Consider the following 25,493-nt stretch of genomic DNA (forward strand, 5'->3'; position numbering starts at 1 on the left):
AATTGAGGTATATCCGTAACAGTAATAAGAAAAACTAACAAGGGAAAACTAATATTGCACTTGAGTAGTAAACAGAATATTGCACAAATCTAAATCTAAAACTAAATCTAAAACTTTACAGAACAAAACAAACTTATGACCCCGAACCACCTGTCCAGTCCACTGAAACAAGACCTCAACAAGAGAAAGGCGGACAAAATAAAAAAAAACAACTTTATTTATAGAGCACAAACAAAACAAAGTACAACATGCTTCACAGAGAGAGAAATAAAACGCCACAGTGAATGATAAAATACATCAAACAGCCAGTTCAGGTAAGATCAGGATCTGCTTTCAGATAAAAATGTGTTTTGAGAAGAGACTTAAAGGAAGACTCTGACTCAGACAGCCTGATGTCTTCGGGCAAGTTGTTCCAGAGCCTCGGGGCCCTGATGGCCAAAGCTCTGTCCCCCTTTGTTCCTGAGTCCAGGATGGAAACTGACAGGAGACCCCTGCCCGAAGATCTCAAACTACGTGAAGGTTCATAAGGGATTACAAGGTCTAAAATATAGTCTGGAGCCATGAAGAGCCTTAAAAGTAATCAACAAGATCTTAAAATTAATCCTGAAACCAACAGGGAGCCGATGTAAAGAGGCTGAACCAGGTGTGACGTGGTCGCACCTCTGGGTCCTGGTTAGGCCTCTTCAGCATCAGTGTCAAGGATTGTATCTGATCCAGTATAAAAGGTTTTTAGGAAGCCTCCTTGATCCAGATTATCGTCAGAAGAAACATCAAAGATCGTTCATGAAGTAATTTGTTACGTCATAAGCACTTTGAAGTTGCTCGGGAAACACTGGTTTAAAACATCGTTGTGTTGTAGAGCAGCAGCTTACAAATATTTCTTCATTCGTTATTCTGCCGATTATTTCCTCGATCAATTGTTTGATCTATAAAATGTCAGAAAATAGTGAAAAAAGGCCGGTCTAAGTTCTCAGAGCCCAATGTGACGTCTTCAGATGCTTTATCCAAAACCCAAAGGTATTCACTTTACAAAGACAGAAAACAGAAAAGCAGCAAATCTTCACATTTGACCTTAAACGATCAAAATAGTTGCCAATTAATTTTCTGCCAATCGATTAATCGTTTCAGCTGTACTTGTATAAACTGTTGGGGAGTTTAATTTATAACAAAACATCATGTTTTATAAACTCTTCATGCAGATATTAATTTGTACAGTAACAAGTAACTACAGCTGTCAGAGGGAAATACTGTACTTTGTACTTCACTACATTTATCTGAGATGTTTTGAAGTAGAAAGTGACCTCCACCACTGCCAGACACAGTGTCCCTGTTCCTGTAAATAATCCACAGACCTCCCTCACAACAGTTTCACTGGAACTGGTCCAGTGAAAACAGATTTACAGAAACAGGGACACTGTGTCTGAAAACAGATGCTGCTGTTAAATTTTAAACATTGACGTTGTGCGTTGCAGGGTAAGCCCATGCGGGAGTCTGTCGCGGAGATTGCGTACTCCGCCTCCTTCCTGGAGTGGTTTTCGGAGGAGGCTCGGCGAGTGTACGGCGACATCGTCCCGTCACCCGCCAAAGACCGAAAGATCTTCCTCCTCAAACAGCCTGTGGGGGTCGCCTCCATCATCACACCGGTGAGCAGACAATAAGGGGATCGTCCTGTGGTCTTATTTTTAGCCACGCTAGCGACATCAGTCACTTTGGTCCAGACTGAAAGATCTCGACGACTACTGGAGGGATTGTGATGAAATTCTGTGCAGACATTCGTGTTCCCCTCGGGATGAATCCTACTGACTTTGGTGATCCTCTGACATTTCATCTAGCGCCACCATCAGGTCAAAATGTTAATTTGCACTTTGATTTTATGACCAAATACCTTCATAACTAATGACATTCCCATCAGCCATAACATCAGGCTTCTTAAGCTTCAGGGGAAAGGAGGAGTGGTGCTTCATCACACAGCAGACGAGTGAGACGACTGTCCAAACAGTCATCTAGTAACCACAACATGATGTGATGCGTCAGCATGTGTCTGATCCAGCTCAGCAGGTGATCGATCACCTGTGTTGGGCAGTAGTGAGTAATAGAACGGTGTAGTCCCTCATTCGTCCAGGAGTGTTCCTGGACGCCGTTTTCAGAATCAAGACGTTTCGGCTCCCATCCGGAAGTCATTCTCAATTGTGAAAATGGTCTGAGAACTCAGAAATTTAAGCTACTCTGCGTTGCTTAGACCCTGCGCTCAGGAAGGAGTCTACCTGAGTATCTGCTGTTTACCCTGCCTAGTTTCACCTGAAACTGACCTTCTTTTGTTTCCATGATGGCCCAGTAATCAGTAACCAGGCCTATTGTTTTCTGGCTGCACCTCCCTCATCACTGTTAAATACCTGATTAGCATACGATTGGCTTGACCATGGTGATAATACACTGTGGTAAACAGCTGGCAAGTTGAATCTCAGACCTACATCAGTTTTTAGAAGGTCAGTTTCAGGTGAAACTAGGCAGGTAAACAGCAGACACTCAGGTAGACTCCTCCCTGGGGGCGGGGCTTAAGCAACGCAGAGTAGCTCAAATTTCTGAGTTCTCAGACCATTTTCACAATTGAGAATGACTTCCGGATGGGAGCCCAAATGTCTTGATTCTGAAAACGGTGTTCAGATGACTACGACTGAAACCTTTTCTACGAAGTAATGAGTAGTGTGGATCTGCGTGTGTTCAGTCGGCAGAGCGGTCCGCGACATGTTAGCTGTGCTGTTTGCTGAAGGCAGTTAGCTTCTGCCAGAAGAGAACAAAATGTGCCTCCCAGTAACTCAAAGTTGTTTTGTTTGTCGAAGCTGTGTTTTAGGGTAGCTACTGGTGAGCCTACACTCAGGAATCACCTGGTTTCGTTCATGGGACTTCTGTCTCTGTGGCGAACATTAACCACGCTGTTGGTGGTTGGTAGATTAACTCCAAAACGTACGCTTGCCGCTTGTTTTCTACATGTGTTCAATACAGGATGTGTGATGTGTGGGTACGAAGGCTTTGGAGTTTGTTTGTTTTTTAAAGGCACCTTTAGTGGAGTAACGAAAGTAATATAATGAGTAATGTAATTAGTAATTAATAAGAATTTTAATTAACTTGCCCAGCATTGTCGACCACATCGTACATTTGTTCACAGTAAAAATAATCTGTTAAACGGAAAGTATGTGATTTCTGCCGCTAAGGGTCTCTCACATCAAAACAATAACAAAAGACGTAGTTTGGTGATGTCGTGAAGTAGCGTGGCATCATGGGAGTTGTTGTCTTCATTGTTAAACAGCCACCATTGGCGATGAAAATCTATCTGACGTTGCTCAGGCAGAAATCATGTTCACGGACAGAGAGGTAATGCGTTAAAAGTTTTATTCACGTTACGTTTAGTTCCGTTCGCCGACTTCCTTCCTCACCGTGTGACGTTTCGTCTGGGGTTTCCCCAGAAGTTCTAGCAACTAGAGGGGGCAAAGGGGACATGACGCCGTTGAGAGGCGACCAAATGAAACGCACCGTTACCTTGAATAAAATTACTGACTTCTCTGGGTTTGAAGATTGTTGGAAACATTTGGGATAATGTAGTTTTTTTAGACATTTTAATGCGCAAATGTTACATATTATACCTTTTTTAAGTCTGGATTTAAAAAGTGAAAATGCGCTAGTTGTGTAAACTGTTGTGTCGCTCCACAGTGGAACTTCCCCAGCGCCATGATCACCAGGAAGGTTGGAGCCGCTCTGGCTGCCGGCTGCACGGTGGTGGTCAAACCAGCAGAGGACACGCCGCTGTCAGCGCTCGCCCTGGCTGAGGTCAGACCAAGTTTAATACTCTCTATTTAACTCCTTATGTGATTTGTTTTTCTTTCTGTAAATTGACATAATTTCACCAAAGGTTTAAACATTGTGACGTCTTGTTGTGCAGCTGGCAGATCAGGCGGGGATCCCGGCGGGGGTGTTTAATGTGGTTCCTTGCTCCAGAGAGAAGACTCCGTCAGTCGGGGAGGTTCTCTGCACCGACCCACTGGTGGCCAAAATCTCCTTCACTGGCTCCACCGCCACCGGCAAGGTTAGATCCCGAGAGTCCTGCCTGCAGCGCCCTCTGCTGGCTGTCTGTAAGAGAGGGTGGGGTTGACATCACGACATCAGGTTTGACGAACGAACTTGTCGAGGGGTGTCCGGACTGCGTCAGTCAATGTGGAATAAAATAAATACACACCAGTGCATTTGATTGAAGTGGAGAGTTGTTCAGACCGTCCTCTCTGCTGTTACTGGAAGGTTTTGATTTGTCGGGGAGCTGATTGGATTCATATCAGTTCAACTGCGATCAAAATACCTTCACAAATACCTTTTTTTAAAAGTTCATTGTTATCAGTGGTGGAAGTACAAGTACCTCAAAACTGTACTTGAGTATTTCCATGTGATGCTACTTTATACAGTACTTCTACTCCACTACAATTTGGAGGCAAATATTGTACTTTTTACTGCAGTACATGTATTATTATAGATTATATAATAAGTAGTTAAGATTAGCTCCACCTTTACCAGCTGCAACATTACATGTATATTATTCTGAAATGAGCCACTTTTACTTTTGGTACTTTTTACTTAAGTATAATTTTAAATGCAGGAATTTTACTTGTAACAGTATTTCTGCGCTGTGGTACTACTGCTTTTACTTAAGTAAAAGACCTGAGTGCTTCTTCCACGTCTGATTATTGCTTTATTGTTCTAAAAAGCTGACGAGACTCATGACCTGCAGCAGCTGACTGTGAGCAGCTCTCGGAGGTCGTCCAGAGGACTCCTGACTCACCAACTTCTCACACGGAGAAACCAGTTTTAGCTCTGAAGTGCTTTTTGAATGACACTGAGCCAGTTAGACACTATCTTTAGCCTGAAGATGTTTTGAGACTTCTGTTCCCAGAGTTCCTCACTAAATATAACATTTGAACATTGCTGTTTACAAGTTCTCAGTTTGAATTTTATGTGAACGGCACTTTGTAATTGTCAGTGCACTAGTTACGAGGAGTAATTAGTAAATCTCCTCTCCTCAGGTGCTGCTGAAACTGGCTGCTGACACTGTGAAGAAGGCGTCCATGGAGCTGGGTGGCCACGCCCCCTTCATCGTGTTCGACAGCGCTGATGTCGACAAGGCGGTGGGCGGAGCCATGGCCTCCAAGTTCAGGAACTCTGGACAGGTAGCGTGGGAGTCTGAGTGAAGCTCACAGTGTAGTTGTGCTGCAAAAATACTTTTTTTAAAAAGCTTCTGTAAACAGAACTGAAACAGTGTGAGTCAGACTGCACCCAAAGTTTCCCCATTGACCTCCACTATAAAAGCCTGTAAAACTGATAATATTTTTTAAAGTTTATTCATAAATTGAGTTGTATGGAGCCACTAAAGTATCGCCTTTTTTTTTTTTTTTATTCCACACATTCTTTTTCCTTGTTAAAACCTGGCGCCTACATTACCCATAATGCAGCTCAACCAAAGAGAGTTGGCTCGGAGATTCAGGTGTATTAAAGGTAGTAGTGGCTAATGTAGCTTCAAGCAGAGATGAGGAGCGGACAAAAAAAAAATGTATTGGGCTGCTGCTTCAACGCTGAGGTGACGCGGTTATGTCGTAGTACACATCACTACTTCTTCTTCTTCTTCTTCCTGTAGACGTGCGTGTGTTCGAACCGGTTTCTGGTGCAGAGCGGCATCCATGACCGTTTCATGGAGAAGCTGAGCCAAGCGATGGACGCCGAGCTCCGTCTGGGTCACGGCTCGGAGCCCGACACCACCCAGGGGCCGCTCATCAACACCAGAGCTGCAGAGAAGGTAAACGCCATCTTTAGCTGTTGACTGATATTAGATATTATCAATCAATATGATCAACGACCTGTACAGAAATGACCTCAAAGATATGTTTTGAGGAGCGCACTGACAAGTTTTATATTTACACTGTAACAAGTGAGCTTTTTACAGGGACGGGGGTGAGAAGAAAAGTAAAATATTAAATATTGAAACGTTAAAAAAGAAAATGACAACATGCAACACGTTTTGTAAATAGTTATTAAAATAACTGATAAGACATTTGGAGAGTTAATGGGGGAACAAAAAGTACATATTGGAAAAATGTATGTATACCCGTGCGTCACTTCTTTTACACTTCTTTGGTTTTTGTTTCTAGAACATATGGTGTTTTTATTTATTTTTTTTTCTGTATTTACGTTTGTATATTGTTTGCTTCAGTTTGCTGTAAATCAAAAAACTAAAATTAAAGGGATCCTTCCTATAATAAATATTAATCTCAGTATCTGTTTATAAAAACAATAAGACATGAAACTGTGGCACACAGTAGCAGCAGGGCTCAACACCTGAGAGCTTCTGTCTCCCAGGTGTTCCACCAGATATCCGATGCAGTGTCCAGGGGGGCGAAGGTGATGAAGGGCGGGAAGCGTCTGGACGGGTCCTTCATGGAGCCGACTCTGCTGGCCGACGTCACCCCAGAGATGCTCTGCATGAGGGAGGAAACCTTCGGCCCGCTGCTGCCCGTCATCAGGTCTGCTGTTAACGACTGGATTTAATGTTCAAACTGAAAATATTGCACATACATAAATGAGAATCATTATAGCTCCGTTAAAGTAGCTGTTGAGTTTTTTCACGTTTGTCATTCCATATACAAGCTTATCGTGGAAGAAAATATTACATCCTAAACTTAAAATGGGGGGGGGGGAGGCTGTTCTGCATTAAAAACAAGAAGAAAACCTGCCGCGCCAGCTGGTTGTATGCAGGCGCTGAAGATGTCTGTTGACCAATCAGAACGTTTTGTTTCTGATTCACAGGTTTAACACCGAGGAAGAAGCTCTGGCGATTGCTAACGCGTCTAACGTTGGGCTGGCAGGTGAGTACGTCCTTCTGAGCCGCAGTCAAAAAAACTGAACTGTATGTGAAGTGATAGAATATAAAAACAATGATGTTAAAGTCAACTTATTGTCTCTGCATGCTGACAGATCCATGTTGAAAGAACACAAACACTGAGTTTTACACGTGGAAATCAGCGACCTCATCCCTTTCACATACATACTCTCACCTTGTCCTTTGCCCGTTATGACATATTCGGTCTTGAAATGTGGACTTTGAAGGAGGGCGAACCCAGCCGGGGGCTTCTGTTGGTCTGATCTTTTTAAACCCTGACATGCTCCGTTTCTCTGTCCTCAGGTTACTTCTACTCGCAGGATGTGAGTCAGATCTGGCGGGTGGCGGAGGCGTTGGAGGTGGGGCTAGTTGGAGTCAACGAGGGCCTGCTGTCCACCCCAGAGGGCGCATTCGGCGGGGTCAAACAGTCCGGTTTGGGCCGCGAAGGCTCCAAGTATGGCATCGACGAGTATCTGGAAGTCAAGTACATGTGCTTCGGAGGCCTCAAACCCTGAAACGGGATGGAGCGACACCGCAGGTCCACTGGTACTACACTCTAAAATTAAGTCAAAATAAATGCAGTAATCATGAAAGGTGTAGATCTAAGGTTTGAATTGATTTAATTCAACCATAACCAACACAAAATAACCCTTTAGAGTCGGGTTGAAAACGTCTGTGGTCTACACTCCTGTGTTGCCTTTTCATTTGTAGAATAAAACAAATGTTTCAGCCAATAGTATTAGGGAAATTATCTTTGAATCTTTAATTGAGGTACTGAAACATGTTATGCAGTATAGTGCTAAACACTTCTGATTGGCCAGAGGGACTGCGTTAGAGCATGGCCACTCTCCACCAATCAAAACAAAGAGTTACGTCTGTCAATCTTTCCAGTTTTACAAACTTAATTTAAGACAGAAGTAGACAAAAGCTGCTAGCAAGCTAATTGACATTAGCTTCATAAGTTGGTGGGAAGCTCCGTCTCCAGCCGACGATTTAGAAAATCAGAAAGAAGAAGAATCAGAAACAGTCCGATATAACAGATAACATAGATTTATGCTTTATTGTTCACATTTTCAAACAATATTTTTTACTTTTACAAGAGAAAAACATTTGAACATGATGAGTTAGGCAAAGTCATCTCGGATAAACTTCCCCAAATCAAAAGAGAGACCAGGGCAGGCCTGCTAACGTTAGCATAAACTCTGATATAGTATCTTCCAGTCCTGAGCGGGGCTTTTTCTAATGTAACCTGTAACACCAAAAATGTAATTTAGTTTAGAAATATCCTTAGAAGTAACACTAGGTTACTGCTGTAAGGTAATGAGCTAGTTAGCCAGGCATGTTAACGTTAGCAGCTCACATTAGAGCAGATAAACATGCGGATTAATCCATTTCTTACTCGTTAGCTCTTTGTTTTTGTTTACACAAAGGATATAAAAAAAAAGACCCGACCCTCCACACTCTTCGTCTTTTCTTACAGAGCGAGAAAGCCGGGCAGAACTGCTGTGCCTAGTTACGGTTGCTAAGCTATGATTGGACAATCGCCGAGATGTAAAAATAACGAACCCTCTAGCCAATCAGAATCCAGTATTCTCTGTGACCATGGTGTAAAATCGCGTTCACGTCATTAAGACGGTTGTATGATTGCGGAGTTGGTCGTGTGAGGATTAGAAATACTGTGCAGTGACAATTTAACACCACGTCTATTATTATATTTGAGACGTCCATATCTGAGCTTTCAAGTCGGAAACTCATAAGTACGATAACTCAGACATGACAAACGCAGCATTATCTCTTACTAATCACTGACAGAGTTTCCCCTCGGGGATCAATAAAGTATTTCTTCCCCACATAGTAACGAGTCGCACAAGTGAACTTTCTCCAGTAGCACATAGATCTTTAAAACAGAAGCTGTGATAACAAAGGGAGATTTACTGATAAAAATAAATTAAAAAGCACAATCATTGTTTGTATTGAACATCCTGTAATAAGCCTGTTAATGTAAAAACTGTATTTTTTTTATGATTTAATATGCTTGTGACATATTGATCACATAGGGTTACAAGTTCAAATTGGGTCTAAAAATTAAGTATCGCGATTCGGCCATTTTTAAGAACTTACGGGCATGTGTCATTTCTACAAAACTTAACAGCATATTTGTCTTGTGGAACATTAAACACATTTCTGTATGGCGATTAATTATTGTAGTTTAATAAATACCTTGTTACTGTGTAGATTTTGGTTTAAACACAAGAAGCTGTTTTTCTGAACCTAAAAAAAATTATGGTTGCCAACGTCATAAGTGCCATGTCAATTGTTTTTTGTATTTCGTACAGTGTTGAGCAATTTAGGTTTATTAAAGATTAACTTACCACCTGTAAGTCTTGTCTTTGCTGACCTCCAGTGGTTTAACGTCTCACCTGGCTGCAGTGATGTCACAGTGGTCTAACAGGCTAGAAACTTTCAACACTGTTGAGTTACTCAGCCTTGAGCAGCACAAAGTACGGTCACCTTTATTTGACACGAGCCGGGGGTTGTCGTGGTTTTAAAGCTGGCTTACGATAATGGTCGTTATCATATAAAAGGTGTCGTAATTAGGAGTACGGATCGTGTCGTTGGGAAATAACGATCTCGAAATTTGGTGATACCTACCTCGTCGTTATGAGATTAAAATCTTGGGATTAGGAGAACGGACCTCGCCGTTTTTAAAATAAAGATCGCATAATTACGAGATACATATCTCGCTGTTCAGAGATAAAGATGTCTTGATTAACTGAGATGCACCTTGTTCAGAAACATTTTAAGCCAGCTTTATAAAACTGACAAAAACTCAGTAGCCACTTTATTAGGTACACCTGCACAATCAATTGCAATTCAATACAACAACCTGCCATAAAATCTACCTTTACGAAGGTCGTAGTTTTAAAAGGTGGTGTTAGACTACATTATATTGAGGTGTTTAACAAAATCGAATACAACTGTTCTGCTAGAGACTGTACAGGTGTACCTAATAAAGTGGACACTGAGTTTATGTGCTTATGTCAGATCAAGCTAACCAGGGCCCGTATTCGCCAGTGCAGAAGAGTGATGAAGTAAAATATGTCGCAACAGTATCTGATTTCCACCGTCCACTGTTTCTGTACCGACAGTTTCTGTCTCTAATATAATGTGAAACTGGTCTTAATTGTAATATACTGTTGTAGTCGTAGTTAATGTGAAAAAGCAAAATTTTGTATTCCTGACTATAGATATTAATAAAGAGATAAATTGTGTATTACATCTTGTGATTTTTTTTTTTTTTTATGTAACGAGATGATAATTTGCATGGTCGAAAGTTATTATTTTGGTGCTAATATTAAAAATGTAATCTTTTTGGAATTAAGGACCTCCGTAGCAGTCAGTGCCTTTAACAGTAAACAAGCACAGAAGAGCTCACATTACTTAAATCTAAGCTTAGAAAACTTTCAAACTACTGAAAAACAAAGAAGATTGGACAACGAACACCTTTCAAAAACTCTGATTTACATGTTGTATCTTGTTTGCTAACAAACTAGTTACCAGTCCACCCAATAGCTCCACTGCTAACTTAAGCTAAAACCACAATGTCTCCTTTTTACATGTGTAACTACACTTGTTAGATACAACATGCTAATCAGACAGGATATTTTCTCTTGTGCTAGGGAAAATGGGCTAGCAGTTTCCACCTGCCTCCAGTCTTTGTGCTAAGCTAGGCTAAATGTGTCCTCGACTGGACACCAAGGACTCCCTTTAGGCAATGACATTGAAATTTTCTTTTTGTGTTTGACAAGGTCATGGTTTAGCAGACATCAGTAAATACTGGATAGAAGATGCAATAATAAGCTTAGCTTAAAGTTTTCTTAGCCTAGTTAAGTAAGAGTTACCTTTTGGGAGCCAATTAGAGTTAGTTTAAAGTTAGCTTCCAGGTCATGACCCCTGGCTCTCGTCAACAAAACTATTCTTGGATAGACTGGTGAGTAGCTTGTTAGCTAACAAGATACAACATGACAATCAGACATATTTGGAATTGTTAGAAAGACTTCCAGTCTTTATGCTAAGCTAGGCTAAACACATTGTAAACTGCACACCAAGGACTTTAAGTAATGACAGTGAAATTAAAGTTTCTTTTTGTCTTTAACAAGCACATGTCATCCGTCAAAACAATAAGTACTGGATAGTTAAGTCTAACGCTAACAATTTGTTAAGTTTGAGATAAAGGAATGAATTTAGGTCTGGTTAGCTTAGGTTAGAGCTAGCTTCTAGGCCAGTCAATTTAGAATTTGTTTCTAAGTCCAATGAGCTCTGAGTTAGCTTAGGTCCCGTTAGCTTAGGGCTGGCTGTAGTCAGCTAAACCCAGCTGACTCTTGGATGGATTGGTGACTAGCGTGTTAGCTAACAAGATACAAAATGTAAATCAGACAGACTTGGAGCTAGGCTAGCAGTTTTCCCCTGCTTCCAGGCTTTGTGCTAAGCTAGGCTAACCCCATAATGGACCTACCTCTGCACTAGACGAAAGAGATGAAACAATCCATCTTCTCATCTTGCTCTGGGGAAAACGATTTCCCGAATCCTTTCTTAGAAGTTTGCATTTCAAGGCTGAATATGCCAACGCAGGGTATCGGGGTTGTCCTATTATAAAGAATCCTCCAAGTATCCCGCTTTTTTGCTCAAATTTGGATGTTACAACCTATATTTTCCTGTGTAAGGAGTCGCAGGTTTGTCCCCCAGGTCCGCAAGTCCTCATCTCCTTCGAAGGAATTTGACCCTGAAATGGGACAGGATTTCTGGGTAATGAAGTCCTTCAAACTTTAAGAAGTTAAATCTCGCTGCCGCTTGGGGCTGCCAGAGCGCAAACGTCCCAAACGAGCTGTCCCATCAGCCAAAGGCATTTCCATTTCGGGCAGCCTGAGCGCTGAGCCGGTTCCGGCTGCGGACGGGTCGGTCCCGGCTGAAGATGGTGTCCTGGTCGCTGTCCAGCTCTGACTCGGACATCATCAGGCTGGAGTTGTGCTCTGTACTGCGGTGTTTGATACCTGCAGAGAGGAAAGGTGTTTCAGTCTGAACATGCTTCATATATGGTGCCATCATTTCCTGCTCTCTATTATAGGGTTCTGAATTCTTCTAATGTGCAACTTTTGGTCATTTTATTTTGATAGTTTGCTCCGCCTCCACTTCTGGATTAAAACTTTCTGCGTAATAGTGATGGACAGATGAAGCCTTAGGACGCTTTCTTTCTATTTATACTCTGCAGAACAGTGACATCTGGTGGCTTGCAAAACTTACAGCAGCCCTTCAAGACTGGAGCCAAAGTACCACCACACCTCTCTGATTTTTATAGTTTAGTCTCATATGTGAGCAATAAAAGGCCTGCATGTTATTTATTAAATCTGTAATACTTTTGTTCAGAAGTGCTGCATTAAATGTATATGTTACTGTGCAACATCGTAGAAAAGGTTTCAGTCGTAGTCGTCTGGACGCTGTTTTCAGAATCAAGAAGTTTCGGCTCCCATCCGGAAGTCATTCTCAATTGTGAAAATGGTCTGAGAACTCAGAAATGTAAGCTACTCTGTGTTGCTTAAGCCCCGCCCTCAGGGAGGAGTCTGTCTGAGTGGTGTTTATGAACCAGTGCCGCTCTAATTGAAGTGACTCACTGAATTTGGGTCTGAGCTCCACCCTCTCCTGTTCGTCCATGTTGTCCAGGATGGTGTATTTGGTTTTCTTCCTCACCTTGGTCTGCCTCCTCCTAAACACAGTCGACAAACAGGGTGTTCAGATACGCAGCGACGCTGCGATAACTAGCTTGGAGTTAATGTCTGGGATCAGTGCGTTCACCTCTTGCAGCAGCAGATGACGGTCCAGCCGACGGACAGGATGAAGACCACGAGCATGAAGCTGGTCAGGATGACGTACAGCACCCTCCAGTCTGACAGCAAGAACAGAGTGAGCCCACAATCTAACCACCTGCTGCATCTAAATAACTCCGATTCATGCAACGAGAGCAAATATGAGCTGGTGTAAAAGTCATCTGTCTGTAGGTGAAAGAGGATTCATTCTGTTAAATTTCAGAGGACACTACAAACTTTTTATTTTTATTAGTAAACGCACTTTATGGAGTGGGGGCCCTTAGTTGAAAGACAGTCTGCGTCTTACATTGATTTGTGTTTTTGTCAGAAAACACAGGGAAGTCATCGGCTTTACTTTGTACGAATAAAGTAGTAGCGCTGATAATTAGCACATATAATAATTACCGCAGTTGCTCTCTCCGTCTCCAAGGTAACGCCGAATCAGGTTCTCCGTCCAGAAGGGGTCGCATGTGCACTCCTTGGTGATTGGATCACACTGGCCACGCCCCGAACAGCGAAGCAAGCACACTGAAAGAAACCGGGACAAAAAAAGAAGTCTTATTTAAAAAAACAAAACTGCGTCACATGATCCATTTTATAAGATCAGAAGAATCGGGTCGATGATTCATTTAAAAAACGTCGCCTAGACACCAAGACGCTGAATGAAGCAAAGTGTTTCAAAATATTTAGGACGCTTAAGATCTTAAAATGTGGAAATTTGGGAAAAAATAAGGAAAACACTTTGGTGTTTCGCCCTTTAATATCTAAAACGTGTTTCATTTGGACTTTTTTTTATTTTTTTTTTATTTTACGAGGCTTAAAACACATTTTGCACATATGATGCACCACTTTCTCCTACTGTACCTTCCTTTCTGTTACAACCAGGCCTGACAGTCATCTGAGAAAAACCACGACGGATCCACAAAGTTGAGCTAAAAGAATATTTTATATTATTTTATGTTGTCAGAAAGTAGATTTCAGGTTACTGTGACATGGGAAACTATTTTGTTTTTAGCTGTAAATGTAATTATCCTTACAAAAAATCAATCAAAAGGTATCAGTGATTAAATAAATGAATGTGTGAGATAAAATTTAATATTTTTCTGGAGCTTCTTTCTCAAGCTTTGGAAAAAACTAGCGAGCGAGCGATGAGATTAGAATATTGATAATGTAAAAACTAAAGCGATGAATCGATTGTTACGTAAATACAGACTGAACGGGGACTTGGCTGTAGCGCGATTCAACCTGTGAGCACAAAAATTCAAGCAGACTGAAAAAGGAGAGGAAACAGGACTGGATTTGCTCTGTGTTGATGGTCCTGGTCTGGACTGGACCTGGTCTCTGCAGTCAGCGGTGATCTGGGCTGTTTGAACTCACGGACGGTGTCGACTCTCAGGACTCTGAACAGCAGGTAGTCGCTCTTCTCTCTGAGCAGCTGGTTTCTGAGCAGACCCACCAGCCTGGAGCCAGAGATCGGCCCCGAGGGGCCCCGTACCGAGAACCGCAACACCGTGCTACACCAACACACACAGCAAAAAACAAACTATTCAGCCACGCGACTTTACATCTTTAAGGATGCTAAAATACTGAAGCGTTTCTTGGTGGAAGAATATATTTCCTGTAATTTGTAACAGATTTTTTTTTTATATAATCATCTGAATTCTTTTCTTTCTTGTTTTAATAATTTAAAATAATCATTTTTGCAGTGTAATGTACATCCAACATCCAGTGCACGAACTGTAATGTCAGCTCCGTATAGAGGACTCAGCTGGTCAGCTACCTGAGGTGCGAGTGTCCCTGCAGCGCTCGGACCTGGATGTCGCCGTCGAGGACGTGGAGCAGAGCGGCGAGCTGTCGGACCACCGTGTCCCTCTGAGCCACGCTGACCTGAGACACCGACACCAACATCTCCAGCTCCACCTCCTCCCCACCGCCGGGCTCTACGGAGACACAGCAGGGACACACTTCACTGCTCTCACGTCAGCAGGGACTCGGATCCACCGTGACGGTGACCGGTCGCTTGGGGTGCCAGTTGGTCAGTCAGGTCAACTTACTGCTCAGAAAGGACGGCCTCACCGCTTCCTCGTAGCACGGCGCCATTTAAAAGAAGGCGAATAAATGGATTGGTTTACGAGTGGGCGTGTGACGAAGAGCCAAAACATACTACCTCCCGTGGCAGTGACAGCAGATCGCTGCGCCACATTAGTTATGTAATGGTTCATGACATCAATTAAAAAGTCAAATTTTAATAAAAAGAATCCTTCAGCCCAAAGTTTCTGTTCTCGTCCTACCTGGTCGGACCTCCACGGTGGCCGTGGCGGTGCAGGAGCGCCCCTGAGCGTCCGTCACCCTCAGCTGGAACAGGTAGGTGCCCTCAACCAGGTTGGCCAGGTACAGGGAGGCCTGAGTCTCCGAGCCGTACAGCGCGTCCTGCAAACAGGATGAAAATCTCTACGTTTCCTCTGATTTTGTGTTTGCTTTAAAATGATTTAATGAAATCAAATTGTTTTCAAGAAATGTAATCAGAAAATTTGAAATGAGTGCAAAGAAATGAAATGAAATGAAATATAGTGAAGCTCAGATTTTTTTTAGGGCCCTTTATCCCAAGATAAAGACTGAGCCATTTTCTGGTAATCATAACTACTGCTGATTAAAGATAATTTAATTATATCACGTAAACATGAATACCATAAAAACATAGTTCAGTTATAGCAATTTAGCTGTAATATCCAGAAAACTGTTTAAAAATTAAACAAATAAGTCCTGACGGTTCTACAGAAGGGTTTAACAGTCTGATCTGATTGTCTATTCTCCTCTAATATAACTTTATTGTAATCCACTGTAATCCGACCTTCAGATCAGACTTCCTGTATCAGTGGTCTGTACTGACCCCAGCAGCAGGACTCTGGCTGTCTCTGACCCACAGGTAGCGAACCTCTGTCTGGTCTCCGTCGGTCACGGAGCCTCGGAGGACCAGAGAGTTGTTGGGCAGAGCGAGAGTGTGGCTGCCGCTGGCGTGAGCGACGGGAGGAAGACTTCTGGCTGCAGGAGGAAGGACGACAGCATTAAACGATTCAGCTTGGTGTTAGAATCACTAATGGTGTGACTCAAGTCCACATCTGGACTGGGTTTAGGGTTTAGGGTCGTAAATATACAGTATGTTCATTATCGATTAATAGTTTTGTCTATGAAATGTCAGAAAGTAGTTTTTAAAAAGCCAGTCACAGTTTCCCAGAGCCCGTGGTGAAACGTAAACCCTCTCACCTTCCTGGACCCTGACAGTCAGTGAAGCGCTTCCTGTCGCCCCCTCCTGGTCAGAGACAGTCAGTCTGAGGGTGTAGCGTCCCACCCGAAGGCCTGTCGCCGTGGCTACTGCCTGGTCTACTCCCTCCAGCTTTAACCCCGGGGGGCCGCTGGAAAAAAACCCGACGGAAAGATCAGAGGTGAGTGGGTACAGTGAAGATTCATCTTCGTTAAAACATTTCCACAAACCGAGTGTGTCCTACCTGACGGCGTCCCAGTGGTAGCTGACGATGCCGCGGTCATCGGTGCTTCCGCTGCCGTCCAGCGACAAGCTGCTCACCGGAAGGAACAACTTCCTGTCAGGACCCACGACGGCCACCGGGCCCCGGTTTGACCCCCTGACCTCTGATACTGAGCACAGGGAGGGAGGAGGGGGGGGAGACGGAAGAAAAAGGACAATAAAAGTAAATATGGTACGTTACATTTGAACATTTTTCATATTTTGTCACACTGAAGTTCTGCTGCTACTTTTAATTCTTTGTTAGTTTCTATAACGGAAACAAATAAACGTTACTTGGGGAGAAGCAACATGCAGAGTCGTGTCTTTGGGGCGTCTAGCTGGAACTAGCTCGCAGCCCCTTCCCTGGCTTTTAAATTCAGTAAAACAACTGCAGTAATTGGAGTTTTAATCAAGCTAAAGCTAAATGTACAGACTGTTGCAGTAGCCCCCCCTGCTGGCCTGAGTGAAACATTATTTTATTACTTTTTAAATAATCTCTGCTAAAGAATAATTGCAACAATTTCTGTTCATGTGTTTGTGGAAACATTAATGTATAGTATTTAAAATATGGTTTTCTACCTCAGTATCCTGACGTGACTGCGTGACTTCACCTCAGCTGAAGGTTTAGAGGAGCTGCTCGACGTAACTGAGCCGAGCAAATTAATGGGGCAGAAAAAAGGAGTAGGGCTGCATGTCATCTGTACATCCCCGGCTGCATTAATGAAGGATTTACACTTCTGCCCGTAAATCCAGTGACTTCTCATTGTGCTGAAACTGAATCTCGGTGATGAAAACAAACGCTGTGCAGAGAGAAAGCACTGACAGGACGGACATCTAGTCAAGTACCCCGTCTGTCCTTAGAGCCTTGATTCAGATGAGGACAACCCCCCCCCCCAAAAAAACCCAACCTTTAAAGATTTTTTCCCCGTTCTGCAGCAGCAGGTTTAAATCTCCTCGACCATATTGTTCATCCTGCTGTCGTATTATTTACACGTAAGTTCCAGATTTAACTACAGAAAACGTACTTCACGTGTTTATTCTTAACATTAATAGGAAAACGCGTTCCTGTGGGAGGGGACTGGACTTTTCAACGTTTTCCCTGTTGTATCTATGATTTACCAGACTCTGCAGCGGTCGTAGCAGAGGGCACGGTCACGGTTGGAGGGTTGGTGCTGGGAGTTGAGGTGGTGGTGGTGGTGGGGGGGTCAGAGGTCCTGGCTCTGGCCTGGGGTTGGGTGGTGGTCTGTGGCGCTCCGGCTGCTGACTGGAACGCCTTCACCAGGACTGCGGAGCATCAAAAGTACCCAAATAATGTCCTTATTACTGCGATAAAAACTCTTCGAATCATTAAATATTTATTTTGATCTTAACTTTTATTACTTCAAAGTTTTCTTTATATCACTGTATAGTGTCTCCTCCTCTGTATTAAGGTTTCACACTCAGAATTCATCAACCTGCTTCCTCTACGACCTGACCCAAAGAACTTCACATAAGAAATAAAAAGGCATCAAGACAAGATGTAAAAGAAACATTTAAAGAGTAAAATGAAATAAAAGAAAATAAAGCTCTAATTGATTAAAACTGATTAAACCGGTGACTAAAAAAAAAGAAAATGACCAAATAATCGTACAAGCAAACTACTGTACATTCAAAACCACTGTGACACGCAGAACGGAGACTGAACACATCCATGAGTTCACCAAGACGACTAATCAGCTGACTACAGGTGAGCGGTTTCTATGGCGACTGCAGGGCACAGCAGGCAGCCTGGTGCGTGAGCAACAGGTTACAGGTCGAGAACCAAACCAAGGAAAACCAAAGTTAGTGGCTGTCTGACGAGATGTGATTTGATCACTTATGTCTGTAATACATTACTGACATAGTTAACACACAGTGAAGAATCAGGCCGGTTATTAACCGGCTCCGTAACATTTCACTTATTAAAGGAAAAAAACTACGACGTGGAAATGAGCCGACATTTAAGGACTTTTAGAATCACTGATCACACTTTGCTCCAAATGATAAAACAGGCCTGGTGTGTGTGTGTGTGTGTGTGTGTTCAGTACCATTTGTGGGTTCAGGAGAAACTGAAGCATCAAATTTAACTGCGGGCAACATCCGCTCTACAGGGTTTCCAAGGGACACCATCAGGGGTCGATCTGCAGGTGAAGGAAGGAAGAACGCGTCACTGTGGGTCAAATGTTTCTGGAGGAATTCCAGCTTCAGACTTTTGGGGGAGGGGGGGGGGTAAATGTGATAATGTGTTATTTTTTGTATTTTGTTAAGTTTAAAGCCGCTATGTTTGGGCCGTCTAGTTGCTGCTTGTTCACACAGCGCTGATTAAGCCTGACGCCGCCAGGGAAATCGCTCTGTATTTGGCGGTATACCGGAGTTATTTAAATCTGATGTCTGTGGCGACATTCCCGCGCTGCGTTTTACATCAGCGACTGGTTTGCCAGAGCTGAAGGGGGGGGCAGCGACCCAGACACGGACGTCACGTTACTGCTCCCGGACAGCTTTGTAAAATATTTGGAGCAGGCTACGCAGATATTACATTTACTCTACCTAAATACTGGATTATTGTCTTGCAACTGTGGAAATGTCTCTGTATTTCTGTAACTGTTTCTGAACACGAGCCTGGGGCGAGCTCACTGTGAGCGCACGTCATCAGCACGCGTCGACGGCGTTTGTGTAATTACTCTCACTGCCAGAAGGGGGAGACACACGTTAAAGAGTTTAAGCTCGTGCACTTCTGTCTTTTTTGAGACACGACCACTGGTGGGCGCCAAAGTAAGTCATTTTCACATCCTATACACATGGCGGCTTTAAAGTCATAAATACATTAAGCATGACATCATACTTTCAGGTCTACCTGGCTGTATGGATGTGCTGATTGGCCAGTGGGGCGTGGCAGCGGTGGGAAGTGAAGTCCTTATTTGGTCCTGTTGGGCGGAGTCAGTTGTTGGTTTCTGTAGCAGTAATGGTGTCAGTGATGTCGACTCGGTGCTGCTTTGCGTTTCGGTCTTTAAAAAAAAGAAAACAAAGCACAGTTCATTCACAGAGCGAGACGTTTGCTGTCATTGCTCGCTCTTCGTGTCGACGACTGCTTCCTGCTGAACAGTCGGTGCAGAAACTGCGTGCAGCTTCCTGAAGTCTCGGTGTCACAGTGAGGTCGCCGGGTTCGGTACCACAGAGACCAAAACCTGTGCTCACTGACCGTATCTGGCAAACTGCTCTACAGCCAGAGATGCTGCACATGAGTGCTGGGCGGATGGATACACCGCTGTTCGTCAAGAAATAGTTCCAGCACGTAACTCCTCCTAAAACCACAAACTGTGATTTTTACATTTCTGTTTGTGTTCAGATTAAACAAACAACATACAACGTGTTAATCAGAGAGCTTTAGAGGTGTTTGTAGGTGCAGTTTTGAACTTCGAACAGAGCCAGGCTAGCTGTTTCCCTCTCCTTCCAGTCTTTATGCTAAGCTAGGCTAACCACGTCCTGACTCCAGCTCCATATTTAAACACACAGACGTGAGACTGAACATCTCGCTCTTGGAAGTAAAGAGAATAAGAAAATTTGTCCAAGATGTTAAATTACTTCTTTAAAATAAAAACAGTATCGATGTAGCAAGTTAAGGATTTAACCTCAGTCCTTCAAACAGCTACATAACGTGCACCGCTCACTTCCTGTATTCTTTCATGATCACATGAGCTCTACGTTGCTGTAGTTGCAGATCCTCATTAACCTGATTAACTTAAATCACTCACCGTTTTCTCTGCAGCAGCAGGATCAGTTGGACTCCTGGTTTTGTCCTCGTCTCCCTGACTGCTGTTCCCCCCAGAGGAGGTTCTATTCTGGGCCACGCTGCTCTCTGTCGGCCCCCTCTCTGGACCATCCCCTGCCTCTGATTGGTTGAACCCGTCTCGTCCCTTCAAGGACGGCTGATCGGTCATCGTCTCCACCTCCGAGCCGGGCCATCCCCTCTCCTCCTGGCTTCCCTCTGAATAGTCCACATCCAGCACGCCGGGGTCGGCGAAGTCCTGGCGGGGCCCGTCGAACAGGGCGAGGTCCTTCAGGGCCTCCAGGTCCCCGGGGGCCTCAGAGGACCGCGAGAGGGGCCTCCAGCGGCGGCCGTACGGCTCTCCTCTCACCAAAGACTGCAGCACCAGCGTCTGTGGCGACGCTCTGCGCAGGAAGACGAGGACCGAGTCGGCCCCGGGTCTCTGTCGGGGCTGGCAGTTCTCCCTCTGCTGGCAGCTCAGGATGTAGCAGCGGCCCTCGAACAGCCAGGCCAGGTCGTAACCCGGCAGGTCGCAGCACGCCGCCACGCACTGCAGCAGAGACGCCACACCGGGGACCCGCAGGATACTGCTGCTCTCCACCGCCGGAGACACCACCGCCTCGGAGAAGGTCGCCCCCTGCCGGCACTGAGACGCCACTACAGCTGAAACGCAATTGATTTGTGAAATGGGACAGTGTGGCGGCCATTTCTTTCAGTTTAAGGTTTTTTTTGTGGAGTTTTTCCTTCCCTTTATCGAGGGTCTAAGGATTGAGGTTGTTGGATGTAGAGATTGTAAAACCCTTGAGGAAAACTTGTGATTTATTATTTTGGTCTGTAAATAAAACAAACTAGATTAACTAGAAAAACACAAGAAATTCTCTTCTCTTTCCTGCATGTAAACAACAGGTCAAATTAAAAATACATTTCTATTAACATCCATTTGCTTTGTAAGCAGATAGTAATAGTTCTGTTTAAGATAATTTAGCTCTTAAAATGTACTTTGGACTTAATGAATCTGTCCGTGAGAGGTCACATGTTTATGCTCACCAGGAGTTTTGTCATGAATAAACTTCCTTACTGCTACAGCTGATCTGCCCGCAGCGTTGCATTATGTATATTTAGTATGGTTACAGTGTGCCGTCAGCCCCCATCGAGCACGGGACGCGCCGCTCAGATGCGGGTAATAAATGAATCAGAGCAACACTACAGTTTGTGTCATACTGTCAGCGGTGGAAGAAGTACTCAGATCCTTCGCTTAAGTAATAATAATAATAATAATAGTAATAATAAAACTTTATGTATAGAGCACTTATCAAAACAAAGTACAAAGTGCTTCACAACAAGAGAAATAAAACACCACAGTGAATGATGAAATATAAAGAAATTAAATACATAAAAGCAATAAAATAAACAGCCAGTTCAGGTAAAATCAGGATCTGCTTTCAGATAAAAATGTGTTTTGAGACGAGACTTAAACGAAGACTCTGACTCAGACAGCCTGATGTCTTCGGGCAGGTTGTTCCAGATCCTCGGGGCCCTGATGGCCAAAACCTCTGCCCCCCTTAGTTTCCATCCTGGACTCAGGAACAGACAGGAGACCCGTGCCCGAAGATCTCAGACTACGTGAAGGTTCATAAGGGATTACAAGGTCTAAAATGTAGTCTGGAGCCATGAAGAGCCTTAAAAGTAATCAACAAGATCTTAAAGTCGAACCTGAAACAAACAGGGAGCCGATGTAAAGAGGCTGAACCAGGTGTGATGTGGTCGCACCTCTGGGTCCTGGTTTACAGCCGAGCAGCTGAGTCCTGTACAGTCTGCAGGCGTTTCACAGTGTTTAGATTCAGACGAGTGAACGGGCTGTTACAGTAATCGAGGCGTGAGGAGATAAAAGCAGGTAGTTTCTGCGTCACTAGGATTTAAAATAGATCGGATTGTTGCAATGTTTCTGAGGTGATAGAAACATGATTGGACGAGCTCAGTGACACATTGCTCAAAACATAAACTGCTGTCAAACAGGTCACCGAGATTTCCTGCAACAGGCTCGACATGTTGCGACAGGTTACCGGTAGACGGCAGTATTTGCTTAGTGATGTGTTGGGGCCCGATAACAAGGACTTCAGTTGTATTTGAGTTGAGCTGAAGAAAATTTAACAGGGCTAAAAGTAACAATACCACAGTGTAGAAATACTGTAAATACTGGATTTTAAACTACCTGAGTAAAAGTATTACCAGCAAAATCTACTTAAAATATCAAAAGTAAAAGAACTCCCCTTTCAGTGCGTTAAATTATGGAGCCTTGAAGGTCCTGAAAGATGATTTATTTTATTTAATCTTACGCACACAAGATAATAATTTGTACAAACGAGTCACTGTCGTGTGCAACGAGATTAAAAAACATTTTTTCCCCCGGGACTTCCCCTGTTCGTTCGTTTACAACACGATGACCTCACGTAAACCCCGGCAGAGCTTCACACCAACCCGAGCAGCTCTGATCTGTGGGGCCTTCAATCTATAACAATGCATCATATTTAATAAGCTGATCGTATGTTTGTATGTAAGTTACTGTAGCAGTTAAATAAATGTAGTGACGTAAAAGAGTATTTCCCTCTGAGATGTAGTGGAGTAGAAGTATAAAATGGATATACTTAAGGAAAGTACAATTACCTCAAAATTAAACTTAAGTACAGTACTGCGAGCGCAACTTTACTGGCTTCACTTACAGGAATCAGGACGTGGCTCTTCGCGTCCTTCAATACATTTAAGTTTGCTGTATTATTGAAAAATCATGTCCTGTTCATAGAAATAACATACAGCACAAACTCAAAATGTCAAAGCAACACGACGTTTGTAAAAGTTGTACCTTCCACGCTGTGAAGCAGCAGCAGCAGCAGAAAGCGCCACATGGTCGCTCAGTCTGAGAGTCTGCAGCCTGAAACAAACACACAGACGTGTGTGAGACAAACGGGCAGACACGTCACATCACAACACTGTAAATAAAATTAAAATTCACAAAAAAAGAAAAAGGCAAATGTTGCTTTTCCCGCAAAATAAAGTAAATAACAAATCGGACTCCTACAGCTCTGATTAACCCGTTAGACAAGTCAAGATCTAAACGTGCTATAAGTATCAGTGTTAATGTGAGTATACAGGTCCTTCACCGTTTTCTTCATCACCTAAAACGTTATCTTCTTCTGCATCGTATACAGTGCAGTGGTGGAATGTAACGTACATTTACTCAAGTACTGTACTTATACTTCACCTGAGTATTTCCATTTTATGCATCTTTCTACTTCCACTCCGCCACATCTCAGAGGCAAATATTGTACTTTCTACTACATCTGTCTGACGGCTTCAGTTACTAGTTATTTTTCACACCCTTCCTGTCCAGTGGAAACCTCGTATCTCCAGGTGTTTGTGACGAGCTGAAGGATGAAGAGTTTCCTTCACGTGCTGAGGAAACTCCTCCTCCTCCTGAAGCTGAATAAACTCTTTAACCCCCCCTCGGATCAGCTGGGAAACGCATCGTCGCAGAGCTGAAAACAGGCTGTTTCTCTGAGCTCAGGAAGACTTTTTAGAGATACGTGGTTCTCGCAGGACGGCGACGCTGCAAACACGTGATGATCTTATAGACCATGATGCATTGCTGCAGGTTAAACTGCCCAACAGTATATAAAGCAGTTAAAATGAGCTCAACCTGAAACATCTGCAGCAGTAAAATGCAACACACACATGAATGCAGCAGGAAAATGAATCCAGAAACATCAGATATAATAAAACACTGACAGGAAGCGTTTTACTGCACAGGGACGACTCTCACTGATAATACTCGCATACTTTTACTGCAGTGAGGTTTTGGATGCAGGACTTTTACCTGCAGTGGAGTATTTTCAGTGTGGTGTTAGTACTTTTACTGCAGTAAAGGATCTGAGTACTTCCTCCTCCGCTGATATATGTATACACACACACACACACACACACTACAGTGAGAGATATTTATAGCACAGTAGACAGTGTGTTGCTTCCTGAACAGTTTCAGCACCTCGCTGCCGGACAGCGCCACCGGGAGCCCCGCCCAGCAGCAGCTGCTCAGTGACCGAAAATAAACGCACCTTTTCTCCCGCTGTCGCCGCAAAAAAACTCTGATTTTATTAACAATGACCTCATATAAGAGACTTTAACTTGATTTATTTACACAAAAAACAAAAACAAACACCGCATAACCGTCGTAAACAGCTCGTGTATGTCTGCCCAAAATGATGCGCAGGTTGCTCTCCTTAAAAAAAGACCTTCAATCCAAACTCCGTTGAAAATTGTATCAGTTAAAAGTTCCATTGCTTATGGATAACTATATATAATTGGTAACATATTAATTAAAACATTTTCTGTATCAGTAAATACCACTTTAAAATTCGGCATTAATTCATTAGACTAAATAGCACGTCTTCCACTAAAACTTTTTTAGTAAGTCTGTACCTGATGCCAGCTGGACTGACTTGCCCCTCGGATAAACATTAGCGGTGGGAAACGGTTTTAAATTTGGGAATTTGTTTAAATCACGTCATAAACCAATACGCGGCCCCAAAAGCGAAACTTTATTTATTTATTTATTTATTTATTTTTTTAAATGATTTCTGTTTTCCTTGTAAGAAAGCGTAATATTACACGATTTGTAAACGTAGTCCGGCGTGAATGACGTAGGCTAACAGCGTGCAGCAGGATGATAATCTGAGCTAATGGCTGTCAACAAACACCGAAATATCCTTGAATATGTTTCCGTGAGGGGGGAAAAAGGCGACGACGTGTCCGCAACTCATTCAAATAAAACCATCCCTCGTGTCGTCGGTGTCCGTTTGAACGTTAAAAACACCTAAAACCGTTTAGCCCGTGCTAACAGAAACGTTAACCCACCTGGTCGCGGTCCGCTTCTCCCAGTGGCTCCTTACTGGTTCGGTTCCGGTGAGCCCAGTCAGTCCTGCAAGGCTACATACTGGTCTCACTGGGTGGGGGGGTTTAAATTGGTCACACGCCGGTGCTGAATTTGAGCCGAAAAAACACGACCGGTGCCGAGTCAGCGAAAACACGTGATATCCGGTCATTATTTCCAAAATAAGACGTGAAGCGTGTCACCTTATTTGAGGATGTCATGCCTTTCAAATTCCCTTAATTAAATATGAACATATATATATGAATATGAAATATATATTGTTTTATTATAATAATGGTTTTTAAAAGCATGCAATTGATCCAAAAATTGTCATATTATATATATATATATATGAATGACAATTTTTGGATAAAACAATAGCGCTTGGAGGTAAATAAACTGGAGAACCAATTGTTCTCAAAGTATCCCATTAGCAGCAAAAATGAGTAACCACAAATGTATTTTTTTTAATTTTTTTTTTAAATGTA

General features: G+C 43.2%; 2 protein-coding genes across 6 annotated transcripts in view; one reads left to right on the forward strand and one right to left on the reverse strand.

Moving 5' to 3' along the window:
- The window catches only part of aldh5a1 (aldehyde dehydrogenase 5 family, member A1 (succinate-semialdehyde dehydrogenase)), a 21,747-nt gene extending 11,557 nt beyond the window's left edge, over positions 1–10,190 (forward strand). For 2 of the 3 annotated variants that reach the window (XM_044208540.1, XM_044208542.1), the window contains exons 4-11: positions 1,473–1,643; positions 3,709–3,825; positions 3,938–4,081; positions 5,067–5,210; positions 5,675–5,833; positions 6,394–6,557; positions 6,841–6,899; positions 7,217–10,190. In XM_044208540.1, the coding sequence (XP_044064475.1) occupies positions 1,473–1,643; positions 3,709–3,825; positions 3,938–4,081; positions 5,067–5,210; positions 5,675–5,833; positions 6,394–6,557; positions 6,841–6,899; positions 7,217–7,428 (1,170 nt within the window). In that variant the 3' untranslated portion in view covers positions 7,429–10,190. The remainder of the gene's footprint in view (positions 1–1,472; positions 1,644–3,708; positions 3,826–3,937; positions 4,082–5,066; positions 5,211–5,674; positions 5,834–6,393; positions 6,558–6,840; positions 6,900–7,216) is intronic. The other variant, XM_044208541.1, reaches the window with a different exon arrangement.
- On the reverse strand, positions 8,176–25,192 carry kiaa0319 (KIAA0319 ortholog). Of its 3 annotated transcripts, XM_044208536.1 has the most exons (16): positions 24,990–25,173; positions 22,942–23,010; positions 20,068–20,744; positions 19,170–19,320; positions 18,364–18,456; positions 17,417–17,581; positions 16,281–16,428; positions 16,039–16,187; positions 15,665–15,816; positions 15,066–15,204; positions 14,555–14,714; positions 14,152–14,288; positions 13,180–13,302; positions 12,764–12,854; positions 12,583–12,674; positions 8,176–11,964 (listed from the first exon to the last, which is right to left on the reverse strand). In XM_044208536.1, exons 2-16 carry the CDS (start codon positions 22,982–22,984, stop codon positions 11,807–11,809), a joined length of 2,478 nt encoding a protein of 825 aa, XP_044064471.1. In that variant the 5' UTR covers positions 22,985–23,010; positions 24,990–25,173; the 3' UTR covers positions 8,176–11,806. The 3 variants fall into 3 exon arrangements, with proteins under 3 accessions (XP_044064471.1, XP_044064472.1, XP_044064473.1); XM_044208537.1 differs by lacking the exons at positions 14,152–14,288; positions 14,555–14,714 and having other exon boundaries at positions 24,990–25,175; XM_044208538.1 differs by lacking the exons at positions 8,176–11,964; positions 12,583–12,674 and having other exon boundaries at positions 12,821–12,960; positions 24,990–25,192.
- Positions 25,193–25,493: the final 301 nt, after the last annotated feature.

This window comes from Siniperca chuatsi, linkage group LG9 (assembly GCF_020085105.1).
Source record: "Siniperca chuatsi isolate FFG_IHB_CAS linkage group LG9, ASM2008510v1, whole genome shotgun sequence".
In the NCBI taxonomy this organism is placed as follows: Eukaryota; Metazoa; Chordata; class Actinopteri; order Centrarchiformes; family Sinipercidae; genus Siniperca; species Siniperca chuatsi.